At 37.0% G+C, this 21557-nt stretch overlaps 1 protein-coding gene across 2 annotated transcripts; it reads right to left on the bottom strand.

The window, feature by feature from the left end:
* Nucleotides 1-861: 861 nt before the first annotated feature.
* CYP19A1 (cytochrome P450 family 19 subfamily A member 1) lies at nucleotides 862-20800 on the bottom strand. Of its 2 annotated transcripts, XM_085070628.1 has the most exons (11): nucleotides 20690-20800; nucleotides 18644-18725; nucleotides 13846-14013; nucleotides 12739-12889; nucleotides 10169-10323; nucleotides 9742-9918; nucleotides 8965-9079; nucleotides 6968-7082; nucleotides 6206-6368; nucleotides 4946-5187; nucleotides 862-2552 (listed from the first exon to the last, which is right to left on the bottom strand). In XM_085070628.1, the coding sequence occupies exons 3-11, from the start codon at nucleotides 13988-13990 to the stop codon at nucleotides 2286-2288; spliced, it is 1530 nt and encodes a 509-aa protein (XP_084926754.1). In that variant the 5' UTR covers nucleotides 13991-14013; nucleotides 18644-18725; nucleotides 20690-20800; the 3' UTR covers nucleotides 862-2285. The 2 variants fall into 2 exon arrangements, with proteins under 2 accessions (XP_084926754.1, XP_084926753.1); XM_085070627.1 differs by lacking the exons at nucleotides 18644-18725; nucleotides 20690-20800 and having other exon boundaries at nucleotides 13846-14405.
* Nucleotides 20801-21557: the final 757 nt, after the last annotated feature.

Here is a 21557-nt window from a genome sequence, read left to right as displayed (position 1 = left end):
AAGAAATCAGAACAACATGCATTTTTTGTCTATTTGATTTCATAAAATTATTTCAACATTTTAATAATTATTTATTAATTTCAAGCTTGTGAAAAACTTTACTTGGAGGTGGCCTATACTTATGAGGTGGGAAAATCAGAGAGTAAATTATCACTACAAAATTGGTTTTGTGCGTGAAAAAAGCAAAGATATGTATCCTGTGTATAAAGTAGTTTATTTGTAAGAAAAAGACCCTTCAGTGGATTTCTTTTCAGAGTTTTTATATGAATAAGAAATGCTTGCCCACTGAAGTGCCCTGAAATGTTTTATGATACAGAATGAGTAAAAATGGGTTTTAAACCTGGTTGGGTTTTTTTTTTGTCTTTTCTTCTCCCAGCTGCTCTAACAATTTCCTAGTTTAAAGGGTACAAAGAATGGAGAAACAGAGGTTACATTAGATATTCTGAAGATTCATGGCATTATGTCATTTCAGTAGTTAAAAAATAGAAGACCTAGAAACATAGAATCCTTTAATTTGGAAAAAACCATCAAGTCTAACCATAAAATCCTATTTCTATGTGTTTTCAACCACCCAATTTTGTCTGTATGTACAGAACATACAGCCAGGTGGTACAGGACTGCACTTCACTATTGTAATTTTTGGTATAATGCAAATGTTAAGGAAAAGGTTTTAAAAGTAACCTAGCTGCAATAAACTTCTGCTTTCAAGTTTGATTTTATTCTTTAATTACTGTAGAAAATTTATACGTTGTTTTGAGAACTACCCTAAATATGCAGCTCCTCTTCTTTGTCACAATTCCCTAATCCATTACCTGTGGTTTGGACCCATGATAATTTGTTGGGTTTCTGCTGTTTTGCTGGAATTGTGCCTGAGATCAATGGTCTGAAGGAATAGATTAATTAATTATAATTGTATTTTCAAAATAAAGACAATTTTTCTCTTACAACTCCCCCCCCCCCATTTTCCCCCCTTCTATCATAGTTTAAATGACTTGGAAGGAAAAGGTTAATATAAAGCCTATTGTACATTGGTTGGTTGTCTTTATCCAGGCACTTCATCTGGAAAATCCCTTTCTTTGTGTTACACAGTATGAAAACTCAAGCTTAATGAAAATGGAAAGTCTCTGTCAAGGAATGTTGTCATTAAGCCAGGAAGATTTTTTTTCTTCTTGACACAACTAGCAACTCCTCATTAGGCTAGTAGAGATATCAATGTCCAGATTGTTGTACAGATTTCAAGATGGGTCAATTCTGAACAAAAATGTTGAGTAGTTGCCACTTCCTCCTTTTAAGGATTAAGTATAAACCTCAGCCTGGTTTGTAGCTAAAATAAAAACCTGTGTATGCAAAACACCTCGAAAAACATTTTCTAGAAATCTGCTTGTTACTTTAGAACTTTTCTCCTTTGTCACTACAGGTGACCAGGTCAAAAAAGGAGTTAGCACAACTTAGGCAGCTTAGAGGGAATTTGACCTTCTTCACCAAACTGAGGTGAGGTGGGAAATTTCTACAGTTGATCAGGGGAGGAGGTGGGGCTGAGTGTTGCCCCACGCATGTAATACTGGTGGTTAATGTTTCATATTCATGAGCTCATTCTCCCCTGGCCTTTACTAAGATGTTTACTGGTCCCCTGCAGCAGGACACTGGGTTTTAAAAACATAGAACAGTTATCCCAATTATACTGCCATTATTATCTGGTACTCTGAAAATTACTGCTATTGGTAAAATCTGTGTGGCACTGTAAATCTTTGGTTTCTCTTAATAGGACAGCAAAACAGTAAAGAAAAATGTTTGAATGCCTTTTCATTCAAACATTTCTTTACAACTTATAGATGTTTTAAATATTTTAAATTGTTTCTTAGTCTTGAAATTAACTAATATTCATTCAGATCTTATCAAAAACATAATTAGAGCTTTTGCAGTAGTCAGAAACTGCTAGATCCAGCTTTGGGGAGGTAGGAGACAAGGGACTCATGTAGTCCTGGAATTAAATGCCCATCAGGTATGTTCTTCTGTTGGCCCTCAAAGCTCTGAACTGGCAGTGTTTGAAAGGGAAGGCATAACTTTGAACTCTATGATTTTAAAATGTAGTCAGAAATGGTATAGCATGGCATCATCTGCAACAGGACAATTTTGCACTTTTAGTCTTTCCAGCTGTGGCCTGTGGCTCTGCTGTACAGGCAGCACAAGTTGTCACCTGCAGCTGTACTCATTTAGGGGCAACAAGACATTTTACTTTATATGTTTCACTAGGAATGATGAGTGTTTGAGAAAGCCCTGTAACTTTAGTGCTGATCCATCTCATCCCCCTGGCTCTCATTTGTGTTTCTTCGGGGTGTAAAAACCATCTCCAGCAGAGGCTGCCTTTCTATGGGGTGCATGGACAAGTCATTGTTTTTCTGGATGTTGTTGAGGCCTCTTCCTTTCATGGTCTGTACTCTGCAGCGCCTCAGAAGAGTCACTAGGATTGCCTTCATCATTACCATGGCAATGAATTTCCCCACACAGCTCCGAGGGCCAAATCCAAACGGCTGGAAATAGCGTGAGGGAACCTGCAGGGGAGAGCATGAGCAATCAGCTCTGAGACAGATTGTTCTCCAGGAAAGTAGTGACAATGATGACGGAAATTGGTAGTAGATATACGCTGAAAAATTTGTAGGAACTTTTAGGAGCAATCATTCATTTCAGAGTGGAAATCCCACCCAAGCCAGGCCCAGCTATAAACACTGCCAGCAGCATGGAACAGCCTTTTGGAATGCTGAGGTGGCAGGGATTGTGCAGTTCAGCAGTTGAATTCTGTTCATGTGTTTCTCTGTTTGTCCTGGGAACTACAGGGGTTTTACCACAAGCTGTGGAATGGAGTGAAGCTTCTGATTTTCAAATGCATTGAAGCTCATTAAAAAGTTTTTCAGAAAATGTTCATTATAAAGCTCATAAATATCTGAAACACAGGCTGATGCCTTGTCTAAAGATAATCACAAAGTCACACATCTACTACATTTGTAATGAGATAGCTAATGTTCCTGAGAACTAATTTGTCATAAAATTAAATGTTTAAAATTTTATTTTTATGTCTAATAGAGAGATAACACTTATAAAATTATTGTCTTCTGTCCCGTCAGCTGAAATACAAAATGCAGGGTTCCCAGAGCTATTGAAGATTGCACAGCCAGTTTCTGTTACTTGTATTGACATTGAAGAAAATAGTTAAAAAGACAGTCTGGTTATAAATACATTATTTTTCTTCATCTGTATAACTTCCTTTTAAAAATGTGAGGTATTAACTCTGTTCTGATTTCCTATTTAACAAGAACAGAGTGGAAGAGATTGCTTTATATCAAATAATCTGGGAAAAAAAGTCCCTTTTTTCTTATTTTCAGACAGACAGAACTGTCTCCTGTTCATTTTTTTTCCAGATAAACTGAGCTGTGCTTTTTGAAAAATAATATGTAAATACAAGTGTTTATAACACAGAGCAAGTACAGCAGCTGGCAGTACAGCACAATGGCAAATGCACAGCCTGTGAAAATGGAAAAATGTTTAGATTCTAACAATGGCATCTTATCATAAATAATGCTGTGGATTGCTATTCCTTTAGAGAACTGGAGGAAAATTGTGCCTCCCAGCATAATTATGCGGCAAACAGAATGCATCAAGTCAGATAGAAAATGTGCAGTTAAATATTTGGTCAAGGGGAAATATTTTTAGTAGCAAAATATACTTGTAAATTAAGCAAGATATCATTTTTTGATAGAAATACTTGGAATGAAAATAGTGGGTGGCAAAATGGAATCTATTCACAATGAATTGTAATTTTGATAAACTTAATTACTCTCTTCTTGAATTTTCTACAAAGACTTTTTTTGAGCTGTTGTTTTTATTACACTGTGCAGAGTTTGCTCTGGTTAACTAAACAGTTCAGAAATATTAACCAGATTGATTAATGCTCCTATTTGTATGTGGCATACATGGTACCCTTAGCTTTCTGATAAGAAGTAGGAAAACCTTAAAGGCTTTCTTCTGGCTTGAACCCTCATATCTCATTTCTTTGTTTTCTTAGCTATTTCTTCAGGTGTTTTTAGTGCTGAGTCCATTTTCAGTGTATCAAAGTAGGCTGTTAGTTCTTTACAGCTGGAGTTGCTGCTGTGGGTGTTGATGTGTGCAGCTGCTAACCTGTCAGTACAGTTTCAACCTCTCCAGATGATTATTGCTGAACAAACACAGTTTCACAAAACCAATTGTTTCATCAGTGACCAGAAGAGCAGAGGTCTAAGTAAATAATCTGAAGCATAATTTGAATAGTAGGGGATTACAAGTAGGAGAAATGTTCATGTATTGCTTTTGATTCTAGTTATTCTGGTAGTTAGAATGTATCTACAATTGAAGTTCAATGCTGAATGGCAACTGAATCACTCAACATCTGCAGTATTGAGTTAGTTAAAACTCAATTTTTTCATTATGGTCTATAAAATATTTTTATTTAGAAATAATAATTAAAAAAAAAATAACGTGGCCACCAGATCTTCAGTCTCCCAGAAGTTACTGTGCTGCTCCACCTCTCCAGAGAATGCTCAGGCAGGCTCAGCTCTGTGTTGGCTGCTGGCATGGCTCTCACCCCTAAAGCCTCTATTCTGTCCAGTGTCAGGGGATACCATGTGTGTCTGACAAATCTGATCAGAGATTTTTAACCAAAACTATTATGTCTGGAAAAACTGCTTTGTGTATTATAATGATTTTTTATTTGAAAGGCAGCTTGACAGGAAAATATCTGCTCAGCTCTGATAAAAATATTAACAACTGTTATAAGCAGGTTGTGTAGCTAACTAGGCATCAAACAAAGGGAAAACAGTCCTATAGTCACACAGCCCTTGAGCAAAGTAAGAGGAAGAGACATTAACAATAAGCAATATCCAAATTTCCGTAAGAAATAAGATAGACAACTTACATTTTTCTCAAAATTTTCGAGGGAAAACTCATTTGGCTTTGGGAAGAACTCGAGCTTATGCATCCGGCCGATGTTGAGAATGATGTTTGTGCCCTTTTTCACAGGGTAGCCATCGATCACATCGTCCTGTAATGCTTTCCTCATGATCAGGTCCACCACTGGCTGGTATCTCATGCTCTCATAAATAAAATTCTCCACGATTTTTAAGTTTGGCATGTCATCACTTTGTATGTCTCTGTCACCTTGTGGAATAAAGCAGATGGTGAAGAGATTAGCTGGTTAGGAATTTAACAGCTTCCCTATACAAATATCAGAATATTTTTTGAAGATTCTCAGGTTCTGAAATTGTAGGAAGAATCCAACAGTTACTGAGGAGTTTTGTGAAGCCTTACTTAGTGAGGAAATCTGGTGTATTTTTCATCAGCATAAACCCCAGTTTATTAATTAATGATCTTCTCAAAGACAATATTCTACTGCCTTGGAGGGTAAGGCTTCAGAAAGAAATAGGGAAAAGGAATAAGTGAATACTCTCATGAGGACAGTAAAAGAAGGATTATTAAAAGTACCTTAGAAAAAAAAGTAAAAGACTTGTGATAAATTTTCCAGTGTTTAACAGACCAGAAGTAAGTCTTAAATAAGAGTGGATAAAATTAGTTTCTATATTGGTTCAGTGTCAGGCTTTGAATGAAGTCTAGAGAAGGGGAAGAATACAAATTTGGAATATCTTGGTTGATTGTGTTTTGAATAGTTAGTAATTAGTACTTAGAGGAGGCCAAATTGAAACCAAAATGTATGACAGCAGAATATAATTTTAATTTTATCTAGTCTTTCCCTTCTATAGTCACAGTGAAACTTAGAGAAGTTCTGTATTGTATGACAGAGAAGTATTGGTGATTAGAAGTATTTGAAACAAGTGCCTCTTTTTGCTATTTCAAGGTAAATGGAAAATAATTTCAATGAAACTTGAGGTGAATGCTGATTTGCACTGTGGTTGCTGAGGAGAGAATATGTCACATTCTTCCTAATAGATTATCAATTCTGATGATTCCTATTTTATTTTATTTTACAGATTGCTCATATTTTTGTTTTCATTTGCTCTTGAATATGATTCTTTACATATAATAGTAGTTCGTGTGTTTTACAGCAAACACTTCTAGTGGAAGAAAAAGTTTAAAATTTTCAGGTTTAGATAAACAAAATTAGATCACTGCTGAAGCACAATTATATTCCCCCATCACTGACTTTGCAGCTCCTGCTTACCCACAACAGTTTCAATTTCTCTCATCATCTCCTCTTCCACTGTGGGGTGCTCTGCAATCAGGATTAGCATAAAGAAGAGAGTCACAGACAGAGTATCAGGAGCAGCAATCATCATCTCCAGCACACACTGGTTCACGTTCTCAGCAGTCAGATCCCCTCTGTTCTGAAAAAAATTAGGAAATTTTGGAGAAAATATTGATTGCTGACCTCTGATGCCAACAAAGGTCCTGTAGACTGTACAAATTCTTGACAAAAATATGCTAAATAAAGTTTATTTTTTTTGTCCTTCAGAGAAAAATAGAAAGCTCATCTTTTGATGGGTGTGTATCATCTTACAGAAAAGCAGGAATGTGTGTTCTTAGCTCAGATTCTTATTAGTTTATTGCATTTCCTCACAGAGTTGTGAGCTGTCAGAGATTATTCAAGATAGGCTATACACAGCATTTGGAATCTTTGCAAACAAAAGGCAATACATTAAGTAAAACACACAGGTTAGGGAAAGAGTGCAGGACACTCAGGGATAGATGCAAGAGTTTTAGGGATGTTGTTTAAGCCATGAAATACATATGACAAGCACTGATCCAGAAATACAAATATTCCTATTGGAGTCACTGTCAGGAACTCCACAGCACCAACTCATCAGCATCCCTTTTTGATGACATGACTTTTAGGGAGGCATGTGAAGTTTAGATTGCAAATCCTGTGCTCAGGAGAAGGACAGAAAAATCAAAATTGGCCATATTTGGAGTACAGTCCCAATACCTGTGCAAAAATCAACTGGGATGCAAAATCCATGTGTTCATCCAGCTTCTCGACAGTGGAAAGCTTTTGTCGTTTCTGCTCTATTAAGATTTCCATCGCTCCTTTAAGGTCCTTGCTGAAAACAGATGAAATCCCACATGTTGATAAATATCTGCACTAAAGTATGACTAGAAACACAGAGAAAAGCAGCTAAGAATGGCAGAAATTAAGTATTCCTAAGAATGGTTGTATGGTTCTCTCAAAAGTAGTTATACCAAGACAAGGTATGTTTTCTTATTATTCTTAAATAATTGCTTCTCAATCTGAAATGAAATCTTATTCTCTTTTTATAGAATAGACTGACAAGGAAAAAAAGGTGTCTATATATATATTATCAAAGAATAGAGTTTCTAAAGATTTATCAGCATTTCCAAAGAATTTTTTTATTTCCTTGTATTTTATGCTCTATTTTATCAGGGAGTAAAATGAATTTAAGGAACATAAGGGATGATTTTTAGAAAAACTAAAAAAAATTTAGAAAAAGTGATAGAAAAATCTGTCTTGAAGGTAGAATTAATTTAAACTTTTCATATTTAAATAGTAATACTGTGTCAACAGTTTGTATTTCAGTGGTGGAAAAAGCAATGTTCAACAAATGTAATAAATTTGGGGGGATTCAATTTATTATAGATTTGAAGGCAATTCTTTTTAAAATTTCAAAAATTAAAGCTTCAAAAGCTTTTGAATGAAATCTTCAGGCTTTTCGAGTGTGTTTTTGTTACTGTTGAGATAGATAATTTGACTGTGTTTGTAGGGTAAATGCATTTAAAACTTCAATCCCTATAAAGATCTCAATATTTATCAATATTTTATGTATTAGAAATAGCAAATGGTCCTTTTTACAAAGTTTATCAGAAGAATATTAGATGTCTTCATGTTCTCTGCTGGTTCTTTGCATTGCTTTCAGTCAAGAAATCTTAACCTTTTTTTTTCTTCGCAGTAGAAATTTGTTAATAAGTCCTTTTTTGCCAGACTGCTATTGAAATATCAATATTCACTTGCAGACACTTTCTGGTAATAACTGGACCATAATTGCTGGGTATTAGCATCACAGAATAAAGCCTAAAATCAGTGCCATGACAAAACTAGCAAGCAATTAGAGAAGGTAAATCGTGTGTTGTCCTCAAGAGCTGTCAGTTAGTTTGGATGAACCTGATCTTCCCCTTCAAACCTTTGCGTTATACAGCACTGTCAAAGCAATTTATTACACGTGCTTCCTGAGGAGTGATTTCTCTCACTATATGGAAAACATATCCAAAATGAAGATAGTGATTGTCAGTTCTTTGCAAAGCCCAGCCCTCTTTTGGCAGAAGACAGAAAACAAGATCATAAAACTGGAAGACGCATTTTGTATTTTCACAAAGAGGAAGATGGTAAAATGTGTTTGTTCCTTACAGAGGAATAGAAACCTCAACCTTGAAATGGATTATCATACTAAGCACCAAGTTTTAACTCAAAAGTTGCATCAGAAATGCATGTTGAGAGAGCCAAAGAACAGACACCTGCTCACAGGTTAACTCTCCTGGGGCTGTGCCCTGAATGTAGATGAGTTTCCTTGTTTTGAGGAGCTGTTACCTACTCTGACTGTCCTCAGCTAGATAGCAAATAGAACTCCATCCATACGATGGCTTTTCTTTGTCTGAACTGAACCAGTGATCTCAATTTAGTTCCATATTTCAGTGTGCATAAACTGATAGTTTGGTGAATAAATTGGGACTGGACAGACAAAGATTTAAACTGCCCCAGTAGATCAGCTCCTTGTAGCATCAGTGACAAATCTTGTTCTGTCAGTGACAAATCTGGCTCTGTCTTGGCTCTGGGGACAGAGGACTCCAGCAGCCACCTTTGCTAGTGTCACAGTTTAGTTTCTAAAAGGCAGAGGAAAGCATCAAGGAAAATGTTCCTTCATAGAAAGAAAGACCCTTATGCAAACACTTTGTAGAACTGTTGATACTCACACTGCGTCTTCGTACTTCTTGCACAGCCAGGAAATCTTAAAAAATATGTCAGGCTTTAAGAGAAGTGCTTGCCAGGCATCAAAGTAGTTTTGAATCTTAAGCACAATGGCATTTTCTGAAAATAAATGTTAACAAAAAAAACGTCAATAGCAAAGTAACAAAAATCCCTCAGAAAAATTAATAGTAAGGTCCTGTTCCAAGTTCATAGGAATTTGATAAACAACTGCTAGGTAACATTTGTAGCACAGTGTAGGAAAGATCTTGGTCTTTGTAGAAACTCTTGGTAAATTCCACAGGGACACAGTGGTGTCAGCCAGAGCCAAAGAGTTTCCCACACGAGAGCAGAAGCAGAGCTAGGGCAGAACATTGAAATGGGGCAATTTAGACATCCTGACAATATTATTTCTGTCATAGGGTTTGAGGCTGAAGGAATCATAGAAAACATAAATTTTTAGGTGAACTTTTCAGGGCAATCATTTAGTTTGGTGGAAACATTTCAGAGTCATGAATATAATACAATACTGGTATTGGTGCATAAAAATCCCTTTAAATGGTACTATTCATTAAAGTGAGCGACGACTAATGTATACTTTTGGTCATATAAAACACTCTATTATAACTAGCACAATAAGAAATTGATTTCAATTAATTATATGGTGGTACAAGGGTCTGTTCTTGCTCTGCTTTTGAGACAAAACTGCTGAGTGATAGCAATGAATTTTCCTTTGATATGCACTTCAGATCCATCATAAGGCACAAAAATGAAGCTGTCAGTACCATCCAGAGGGACCCCAAGGAAAAGCTTGTTAGATGTGTCCAGCATGATCCTTCTCATGAGGTTCAGCACGTTGATGTTCCCTAATTCAGTGGTTACTTCCTGCAGTTTGTCCAGGTGGTCAATGGTTGACTCCACACAAATCGCGATCATCCTCACCAGCCCAGGGCCAGACAGAGCTGAAACAGAGGTGCAAAATGAGCAAAAGCTTCGAAATAAGTATTGTACCTCATTTATAACCTCTCAGTAGGTGTAACAGCGTCAATAACATGGCAAACGTTATTGTGTCAGTGACTGCTATAAAACCACCCTGGAACTCAACTGGTTTATCATCCTTCGAAAGGAAAATATAAGGATTTCAGATGAGCACAATGGCATTTCAGGCAAGATGGACTGGGTACTGCAGGGTGTCAGTGCAGACTGAATTACCTTTGGTGAAAAAGGGTCGAATTTCTTTCCAGTGTGCTGGGTTGTTGTTGAAGATGATCCCATTTTCATACATGCCAATGCACTGTAATCCCAGCTTACTCCCAAATCGAGACACGTAATGCCAGTGCTTCATTACATGGAACACACTGGAGGATCTGGGAAAGGAGGGAGGAAAAAGCCTCAAATAAAAAAACTGTTTGATAGGCTGAATATAGCATTTGTATTCTGACATTTTACAGTTGCTCCCAAGTGCTGACTTGCATTCTTAATTTAGCAGGAAGTACAATGCTTAACACGAAATGTTGTTCCTTTTACATGATTAAAAATCTTGACGATCAATGCCTTCAGAATTTATATTAGAGCAATAATGTATTCTGTTCAGATTTAAACTATTTTTCAATTAGAATGCAAATAGTTAATGGAGGATTTTAAACTGAATAGTCTGTCTGTGTAGAATGTGTAGCTATTACACTCAGGCAGTAACCAATGTCAAATATTTCAGAGGATAAGGTAAAATATTTGCTGTGTACAAAATTAGAGGTTTACTTGTGTCTAGTCAATACTATGTATGCTTTTGTAGCTCTTTGGTTATTTCCAGACACATACTGAAGCATAAATATACATGGATCACTTAAATATACATCATCATAGCATGATGGTATGTGTGGCATAAATAATAAATATTCTTAAGTAGACATGTAAGGGAAATCCATGATATGTATCATTCTTTTTACAGTCAAAAAGGTAATTTGCAGCTGCTGGCAGACGGCATTTCTGCTTTAAGATATCATTTCCTTTAGAGGGAGCCAGCATTTCAGAAATGTGGATGTGATGAAAATCTGATCAAACAGAATCCAACAAAAAGAAAGAAAATCAGAAAAAATATTTGAAATGAAACAATATGTTTCTTTCTTTACCATGTATAGTCCGCAGGCCAAATCCCACACTTCTTACATGGGTTTAGTTAATTTTTTCAGTCAAATAATGTGAATGTGACTTTCTCTATTGACTGCAAATGTGCTGGATTTTATAGTTTTGCATGACCTAGAGGTAAAGTTTGCTTTAAGGATTTTCCCATGTCAGGGCACACCATCTGTATTTCCCTGAACATGGAAAGGTGTCATTGAATTCTACAGCTGTCCCCAGAAAGGAAAAGGTGCAGCAGGCTCATTTTTCCTCTTCCCATCCCATGTATCTCCATGCAGGAGACACTTGGTAATGTTTCAAGGAAGGGTTTTGTCAGATGACCTTGGATAAGCAGGTTTTCCTTACAAAATGAAGTCCTTCAAAAGACATCAGCTATTGTAACCAAGACTGCAAATCCTTCTCTCTGCACATCAGCACCTCAGTATTAGATTTGATGCTAAAAGTTCAGATGACATGGGTTAAGAAAGATGACATTGGTTTTCTTTTACAGAAGCCAGGTTGTGTTTAGTTTCACGATGGATTTAGCAGCCGCTGAAAACTTTATTCTATATCCTTGCTTTAAAAAGAAATTAAATACTTGTTTTCTTTGTACAGTCAATGATTTAAAGCAAAATATGTCTGAAGAGAAGCAATGCACTGAGTGTAAATCTGGCATTGTTTAGCAGCACTCCTGGTTTGTTTCTGGTGAATTGGTAGCACAGACAGGGAAAGACAGCAAGAAGAGTTCACAATATTTTCAAAGCATTTATAGCATTATCAGAACATTTCACTGCATTAGTTGATTTTTGCAACACCTATGGAAGATAGGAATGTAAACAATTCCTCTGTCGTGATTACTTCATTCTACAGAGGTTAAAACAGAGATGAAGCTGACTGGCACTGCATGGCAAATTCTGTGATGAGTCTCTATGCTGCACTGTCTTTTAAAAGCTTTTACATAATGAAAGTATGAATTGATTGACATTGTTACTAAAGAGGTTCTGATTCTTTAGCAATTTCACGTGGTAAACATTTTACTGCTCTTTTTTTTTCTTTTCTTTTTCATGGCATGACTTACAATAATCCAATGTAAGAAGAAAGCAATCGTCCACTGGAGCTAATAAAATGATAGACTGCAGTTTATTATTATGTTTAATACTGTGTATAATTGAAGCCTATGAATAATCCCATTAATGGGAGTGGAATTACTCATAATACTATAATGCTGTATTTGTTTAATTAAATTGCTGAATTGGAGTAATAACCTTCAAGCATTTACTACCACTTTAAGGAGAAACTTAAGAGCACAGAAAATTAAATTTTACTTAATCTCACACTGCAGTCAGTCTAGATTCCTGAACTGAATGTAATCCTAATATGAAATGGAATAGTAAAATAGATGGTAAATTATTTGGAGGAGAGAGCCACAGTGCTTCCCTTTCCACAAAAAAATACTAAGAGAATTCATCAAAAGTGCAATAGCAGATTTTTTAAACAAATACAAAGTTAAAAAAAAGTCTGTGAATAGCAGTAAGTAAAAGGTTTTTGTTAGGACAATTTTTGAAAATAATAACTTCAGTTCTACTTTAGAAAAAAGTAACGAAGAGGTTATAAAGATGTGATAAGGCTTTTCAAGGTATTAAGCATAGAAAATAAGGATTTACTTGCTAATTATAAATGTTTCTTCACCGCTGATCCAAACTCTGACAAATTCTCCATATGTCTTATTGTAGTAGTTGCAGGCATTCCCCACTCCCATCCAGAGAAATCTGCCGTGTGAGAGGAGAGGCCCAATTCCCATACAGTATCCTGGCCCTAGGAAACAGGGGAACAGAGGGTTGGTCTCAGCAGTGCTCATGGACAAGAAAACACCTCTGAGCATCTCCTTTTGAAAGGAGACTTTCAGCAAGACAGTCACAGTCTGAGCTTCACACAAACAATGCTGGTCTGACACTGTCACAGAAATGCCATCTGTGCTGGGGAAGTCTCGCTTGATATCTAAAGGGAGCCTTTCAGTGGTGCCTCCAACAAAAGACATTCATTGCTTCCTTGTACAACTTCCACCTGCTGCTCACATTAGGAGGGACAATGGCTACATCCTGGAAAGAAGAAATTATCTTTCTGGCAAGGGTCATTTCTCAGAGTTTAATTCAGGAGTCACTGTTCTGGTTTAGGTTATTCCTGTCCAACTCTTGTGAGAGATGTGTGCACTGCTCTCCTTCATTGCAGTGCATCTGGTGAAAGATAAACTGATTCAGTCATGTCTAAACAAGCCCCAAAACATTACAGAATATAAATGCAAAGGAAATTTGATGGTCTGTTCTGGAGGGTTCTCCAATATTAAAGATGGAGAAAAAGATTGATTACCTACTAAAATCTGAATAGCTTTGTAGGTAATTGTTTAGAGTAAAAGTAATTTAGAAATATTTAAACTTTAAAAGATGTTTAAAGTTTAAAATGCACATGAAAATGGGAACATCTAGAGTTTGTAAAATAGTATTATGTCTTTCTAGCATGCACATAATAAAGCTGAAAACTGAATGTCATATACTTACATGGCCAAGAAACAATTATAAGGAAGTTCTGAGGTTAGAATAAGCCTGATTTCCTTTATCAGGAATTTTCAAAAATCGGTATTATTTAAACTGATTCATAATAAATTTTGTTGTCGTACAATCATCATTCAGCATTACCTTCTCACTTAAATTTGAGAAACAAACAGAAATTACTCTGACAGCATTTCTGTGGCACTATAGCTAAAGTTAACTTACCTGGTATTGATGAAGTTTCCTCGTGATTCCATATCAGAAAGAGAAAGCACATGAGGATGAGGATGGGCACTGTGGCCACTGGCATTGTGTCTGGGACCAGGCTGGTGATGTTGTAGTGCATTGGATTCAGGGTTTCCAGGACCATCTTTTCCAAGAGATTCTGCTTTGCTTCAGAGGGGGAGAGAGAGAGAGAGAGAGAAAGAGGGAGACAGGCAGAGGTTGTCAAAGCTCAGATGTGTTCAGCTTTTCTTGGTTCCTCTCAAGCCCTTTGTGGTTCCTACAGATGAGCAAATGAGCTCTTGCTGAAGCTTTATAGGCAGAGAGGCTGCCTGCAGGGCCTGCCAGGACAGGCTTCAGCACCAGTCAGGAGAGACATGAAGCAGACACTCGTTTTGCTTGGGAATAACAAAGGTTTGCTGACCTTGATGTTGAAGCATAGTTTTGGATACTTTGGCTGACAGACATTTTATCTCTGATATTGACTTGGCTGGCCAAACATAAGGTTTACTCCTTGCGAATCTCTAACCAAAACACAAGAAATTAAACTTTCAGCACATGTGGAAGAATTGAATGACTTCACTTGCCAGCTTTTGTCTCTCTTAGCTGTTCCCTTCCTGCATGCCTGTAGTGCCAGTATTCCTGAATTTCCAGAAAAACTATGGTAGTTTTCAATGATGTTGATAAAGTACACCAGTACTGCAGTTTTTTGTTTGAAACACGTATTACAGCTTTTTTTCTTTATTGCCACCTTTTGAGTATAACATAATGTAATATAATGTATTGCATTTCTTTATGGTTCTTCTGCTAAATTATTTGAAAAATATAATATATGCCATAGCAAACAGGATCATAGATTGTCTGTTACCTTATTTTTACTCCGACTATAACCAGAACTCAGTGCAGGAAAGAAAACCCTAAGACAGCAGACAGGTGCATAAAGAGAATAGAAGTATTCAGTCAAAGTTTTTTGGTGTGTTTTTGAATTAAAATATAAGCAGCAATTTTACCTGAGAAGGAATAAGAGTGAGAAGTCATTTAACTGTGGAAAGGTACTGCTTGAGTTTGCACAGGATTTTCTTAATAAAACATTTTAATTCTACTCTGGCAATAACTAAGAATAGATTTCCTTTTGTTTCTTCCTGCAACAATATTTCAAAATTGAAGGATCTATTTACTAACAGGAAGCCTTTGGATACAATTTGCTTTCAGCAAGCGCTTTCTTGTTTGTCTTGTGCTTTGGTCCCATTGCAGAGCAAATGAGAGCTTGCTTTGTAGTGCCCATCAGTGCTGTAATTATGGTAAACTAAGCCAAGGATGGGATAGATATTTTCTAGACAGGGAGAAGCCTGGTGCTTATGGTGGAGGTAGAAAATGTATGGAGCATAGGAAGAGAGTGTGGGGAAGGGACCAAATAGTGGCTTAAAACTTTGTAGGTGCCTGCAGTGCTCCAGCATTTCGGATGATTTCTGTGCCAGGTTTCTGGGGTTTTGTGATCCAAAATGACCAATCTGCCAGGTGACCATTTAGAAACATGCCTGCTGTTGAAACAGAGAGCAGCACTCCTCTTCTGAGAGTGTCCACAGACAGATCACATTCTGGACACATCCAGCTGTTGTTTTGTGTGTTGTGAAAAGAAGTTTTGTAATCACAAGAATTTTTATCATGGTTTTTTAAATTAGTTTAAATTTCCTTGAATGCTATTCATTACCAGAGCAAAAGCATGCCTGTGGGTTTGTGTAAATACTTTTATCAGCTTCAGTCCCTTTCACTAATATGAGTTTACAGCACTGTAGAGGGAAACAGCCATGCTTGAGCCATATAACTCCACTTTGTTGTTGCTTTCTCTCTGGATCTGCATAAACTTCATGTTTGTACTCCATTGCCACAGATAGGCTCTGATGTACATTGTCATTTCTGGTTTTTTTTTCATCTTCAAGACCTTCTGATGTGTATACAGTAATTTCACTGCCTCGTATTCACTGTGAGGAAAAGCATGGAGCTGGTTATGCATTTGGGTGCTGTGAAATAACCAATTTCATACCTCCAAAAGTGTATCTAGGAATAATATATCTGCAGGGTGAGCCCTGGCAGAGTTCAAGGTCCTGAGATGTTTGCACAGTGTACTTTGCAAGAATGAGTCTCTCCCTTTTATTTTCTAAAAATCCACCCTGAGTTTTGATCTTGCTCAGTTCTTAAATACTCACAGCTAAAGCTTATCTTTGTTTTGACAGAGGAATGGAGGCAGATTTCAGTTTTTTCAAAATACAGAGATAGCAATGGACTGGGTTTTAGACTCTTGATTTCCCCAGCTTCATAATTTTGTAATTTTTATTGAAAGAAAAGTTTTGTTTTTCTGTGATAAGTCCAATCCATCAGTGTGCAACTTGCTGTTATGTTTATAATTTTTATATAGTGGATTGTGCTGCCATTTAGATAAAATTATAAAAGGCAGAGTCTTAGGTTTGGATCCTTTTTACACTTTTGAAGTGATCTGAAAAAGTCTGATTTTAGTTAAAGAGGCTTCTCAAGACCTTAAAAAGTTGGTATTTCCTGTATTGAGAAGCTCTTTGCTTCATTTCACTGAGTATGATCCAAGCAGACTTTCAGGGATTGCATTTTGAACCACTTTTTTCATTGCAAAAACCAACTGGGACATGAAAAATTCACCTTAAAAATATTTCAACTGAACTGCTTATCCTACTTATATCCATTGCATTTTTAAAAAACTGTCCATGAGTTAAGTCTCTCCTCATAAAATCCAGCCAAAGCCATTTTAACAGACAGAAAACGTTAGAACTGGAGCTGAGCTGGAGTGGCCACTGGGCAGGAAAGGTTCCACCAGCCTGGCTCATTTTGGGCTCTCAGTAATTTTCCCTCCCTTGCAGCTGGGTGAGGTGTGCCTCAGAGCAGAGGCTTCTCATTGTTGCACGGCAGAGGAGGGATGGGGCAGAAAAGGCTTTTAAAATCCAACTCTCTAGTGGGGGAAAAGAGACTTATAATAAGAGAGTCTTTTTGTGAGAGAACAGATGGATGTGAGAGGTTGTGTGACCTGACAGCAACTATGGATCTCAACCCCTGGGGAAGCAGCTGCCAGCAGAGGGCCCTTCACATTGCTGATTCTTGAGTTTTGGCTACAAAGCACCAGGAGAAAATTCTAGGTTGTGTTAAACATTTTCTTGCTAAAGGTGATATAAGGAATGATGACAAGGTCCCCAGTAAAGAGAAAAGCCCATATGTCTGAAGGATGGCTGTATTGACACCTCTTATTCCAGTTGGAGCTTTGTACCTAAGGACTCTGTCAGTAAAAGGGCAAATTCATAAAATCATAGTATAGAATTGGAGCTGAAAATCTCTGTTAATTTTGAGAAGGAGGAGCTCATAAAACTTCTTGAAAGCTCTTGAAGTACCATTCTTACATCCTGGAGTTGTTTCCTTTGGAGTGGTTTATCTGTCAGGACAGAAAAAAATCTGCTACTTGTTATAAATTCCCAGGTATTAGTAACCAGTATTAGCAGCATCTGAAGCAACTTACCTAGGTTTAAACAGTTTGGAAAAATAGACTTATTTCACTCAAAACACCATTTTGTTTTACAAATCTGCTCCCATTGTACCACAATGTTTGCCTAAGTTGATACAGACTGAAGGCACAGCATCTCTGAAAAATAAAGTAGTAGGTTTTAACTGATTTGAAGGGGATAATTATCTCTAGGTGTACAGCATTTGCACATCCTTGACAGAGGGATTCTCTTGTTTCCTTGAAAAGCTGTGGGGTTTAAATTTGAGAACACATCAGAAGACTTTTTAAACCTTACCATTCCTTATAACGTGAGAGGTAAATTACTCTGTAAGCATCAGACTGCATTTAGTGTCACCCTGGAAATTGCCACCTGGAATTCTCATGCTGCAATTCTCTCAGGATGCAATGAGGATAGCACTGAGAGTTTTCCATCACAATTTATTGGTTATATGACGTTGCATTCCTCTTGTGACATTTTATGTCTTTGATTCATAGTACATTTTCTCAATTATTTTTCACTTTTTTATTACTTATTTTTATCACTTAATTATTTTGCACTGTGTTTTAGTGATCTGATCCTTTGATTTGATCTGATCAGACATCTCATCATAGATGGGTTTGCAATCACAATATGCAGAGCAGACATTTCAGAGTTAGGTGTCTTCATTACTCTGTTTCTAAAGCACTCTGCCTCATTTAGGACTAATTTCTACTTCTAACTCAATTCCCTGCATCTCAAAAGGAAGATAAATGTGGTAAAATGTGAAAATGAGGGGGAAAAATCCCTTTTTCAGTAATTTCTAGAGTTTGAGTAAGTGGGCTAGAATTTGTGTAGCTGTAGAGGTCAAGCATATCTAATTGCTATGGAAATGTATTCTAGCAGTGCTGAATGATTATTATAGCCTTGTAGAATAATCCTGTACCACTTGATTACTGTGAAATCTAATCTAAATAGCACTTACAACTTCATCTGTTGTTTAGGTTAGAGGAGGAGGAAAAGAGAAGCAAGAGATGACAGCTTTCAGCAGAAGCTTGGAAGGGGGAATTCAGTAATGATCATCCTGGCAATCTGAAGGGGCTCTTGACAAGGAAATGAGGAGGTAGGAGACTAACATTGTGTCAGAGGGCAAAGGAAAGAGAAATGCAGAACACATCCATGATTTTGCAGTGTTGAAAACATGTCTGTACCATGAGATAAGAAAGATTGTTACACGTGATGTGTCTGCTATTATTTGGAATTTTGTTTTTTAATTTTAGTGAGTGTTCTTACGACGGGGTTACCTTGTTTCACAGCTGGATAGGATCTCTCCCTAGAGCCTGTTTCTCGAGGGTTTTCAGTTCTCTCAGCTGCCTTTGATGGCACCTGTAAAATGCATTGCATTGTTTCAGTGCTGCTGGTGGCCACAGCTCTGTCTTCAGTGTCCACAAAACTCCATTTCTTGTCACCCCTTCTACTCAAAGTGTACAGCGAGTTCCAAGGGGCAGAGAAGTTTGGAACTGCAACCTTACAATTACTGTGGTTAATGTTGACATTCCTGCTGTCTGGAGTCAGTTTGGACAATCAGTTTTCTTAGCACCACCCAGTGCTGGCATATGACTGGAACTTAACTGGTCAGTGCAGACTAAACCCATTGCCAGGGAAGCAAATACATTAAAAATAACTTCTGTCAATGTAAGACCCCATTCGAATATTGATATTTATTTGGATTACTATAGCAAGACCAGTGCCTCTTTTTTTGTGTTTTTATTCGGTGGTTGATGTGTGATTTGGAAAAATAACTTGCCAGTTTTAGTACTTTCACAAAAGGTCACATTGTGGCTAATGAACCACCATAATGTCCATGAAAAGTACCATCCACATTAGATGGTTCAAGGGTTTAATCTGAAACAAACCTTCTCCTGAGGCACAATAGCTGTGTCAGTGCTTGTAAGCCATCCAAAAGAGCTGGGGGATTGTGCAAACTTCTGCAGCAGCAGCAGGACTGTGTTTTACTGCCTGCCTACCTCAAAGTTTCACTAGAACACCAGAAACTCTAATTAACTCAAAACTAACCAGAAAATGAGTTGTGGATAGGCAACTGAAATATCTCTGAGGTGCATTTTCTCACACTTCCTTGTTATGAGTGTGGCAGAGCAGACCTGGATGAGCAGGGTTTTCTGTAGGTAGCTGCTATTATTTCTATCACTGCTGGGCAGGTGTTTTGTTTCAGATTTGTCAGACAAAAAACTGCTCTCTCTGCCAAGGCTGTATTTCTGCTGTTGTGTTACTGCTAGCAAATACCTTGATCAATTTCAACAAAAAATTAGTTGACACAGAAGGGATGTCTCTCTAAGAAATGTGAATTAATTTTTTGACTTTTTTTCCTCTGGCTATAATTATCAAGTATTCTATCAAAGTATGTACATTAATCCTAAAGAAAAGTTTACCTGGGTTTTTGAAAACACAAGACTAAGAAATAATGCATGACTATTATCAAATAATTCTTTTTGCAAATGACTTTATTAATTAGATACACTTGTTAACTGAGATGTAGCAGCTAGACGAAAGACAGCACTTTTCCACAGCAAGCACTAGCTGAGAGGAATCAAGTCATGGTAGAATAAAAAAATTCTCTGGGTCAGTTCCAGACTTGTTATACCTGATTTTTATCCTCACTTCTTTTTTTTTACCTCACTTTTTTAACCTCACAATCCATTTTTCCCTGCTGTGACAACGACGCTTGGAAATGTCAGTTTGTCCAAAATTCACACACTTCCCAACGAATTCTACATTGCTGTGCAGCAACAGCTGGCAGTGTCTGTCCCATGCTGTGTGTTATACCTTAACTTTGTCGTGGTACACATGAACAAAAGCCACTTGAGTCAAAAGAATTAAATCAGACACCGCAGAAACACTGAACAGGTTTCTTTGTTTAATCTGAGGAGCCTGTATCTATAAAAACTGAAATGATTTAATATTTTTGATGTTATCTAAACAGCTTGAAAGGTTGCACGAAGTGAACACACTTTCTTAGGATAACTATTCTGCAAGAACACTGTGCCAGTATTTAGAAAAGAAACTTTGTAGAATACTTGCAAAATATATAACATATTACTGTTGCTTTAACACCAAGAATTTGGCCAAAGACCTGCATATTTTCTACTAAGAAAACCCCGACTCTGTTTAAATAGTGACAGCATATAATTTACACAAAGATAATTACAGTAGCAGATCAAAGCAGCTCCAGAAGGCATACTTCCCACTCAAAACAAAAATAAATCCCATTTATGTAATGTCCTACCCATACTGTTTAAAGAAAAATGCTAGAATATGAATTGAAAATTTACCTGTGTCTTCTTGTTACTTCTGGGTTTTTGCCTGTGGAGAGTGCTGTCCTGGCTGCTGATGTGCTCCTCCTAAAGATCTGGATAGGTTTTCTGGTGATCACTCTCTGTAGCATCTTTTATGCAGGTGCTTCTTGTTGCTAAGAGATCAGTTGCTTGGAGATGGAAGTTTGTTTATTGTAATAGATCAGGGGCTGTTGCTTTGAAAAGAAAATTTTGTAATTTTACCTCTACAGCTCAGTGTATTTGCTGCAAAATAGCCAATGACAGAGTTCCACATGCCTAGTGCTGATTAGAATTGTGACTGCAGAGTAAAACAGAAAATTAACAAAGTTTATGATTTGTGTTTGGTGACAAGGAAAGAGATTTGTCATTTGACTAGAGATACAACTAGCAGAAATTACACTAACTCTTTGCCTAGTGTATCTAAAGGTGTTTTCAATTTCCAACAGCAAGGAAGTCCAAAAGTTTTATGCTAAAATTGGGATGTATAAAGTTATCAATAGCATTGTGTAGGATAATGTCCTTCACTGGCATTGGAGAGGACTTACTGGCTATGATATATATTTTTGCATGTGCTCTTTCCTCTGTGTTCCCCTTTGGCTTGATAACTCTTCAGAATGACCATACAAACTAAAGGAGGTTTCTCTGCTTTGTGATACTTCTGCTTTTTCCTGTAGTTTTGGGCAACTCAAAGAAACTCAACTTCCAATTGTTTTGAAGGAGTGCATTAAGGGATTACAGGAAACATTAATGTCCAAAGATTTATCGGAAAAGGTGTTGATGTTATTAAAAGTGTCTAACACAGAAGCATGAATAAGGTACTTGTGTCTGTTACTGGTTTGAAGCAGAAGTCCAAATTGTCTCAATG

This window comes from Lichenostomus cassidix, chromosome 10 (genome assembly GCF_008360975.1).
Source record: "Lichenostomus cassidix isolate B80296 chromosome 10, HeHo_3.0, whole genome shotgun sequence".
In the NCBI taxonomy this organism is placed as follows: domain Eukaryota; kingdom Metazoa; phylum Chordata; class Aves; order Passeriformes; family Meliphagidae; genus Lichenostomus; species Lichenostomus cassidix.
The sequence above is the reverse complement of the archived record's forward strand: the minus strand, read 5'-3'. Positions and strand labels throughout refer to the sequence as shown.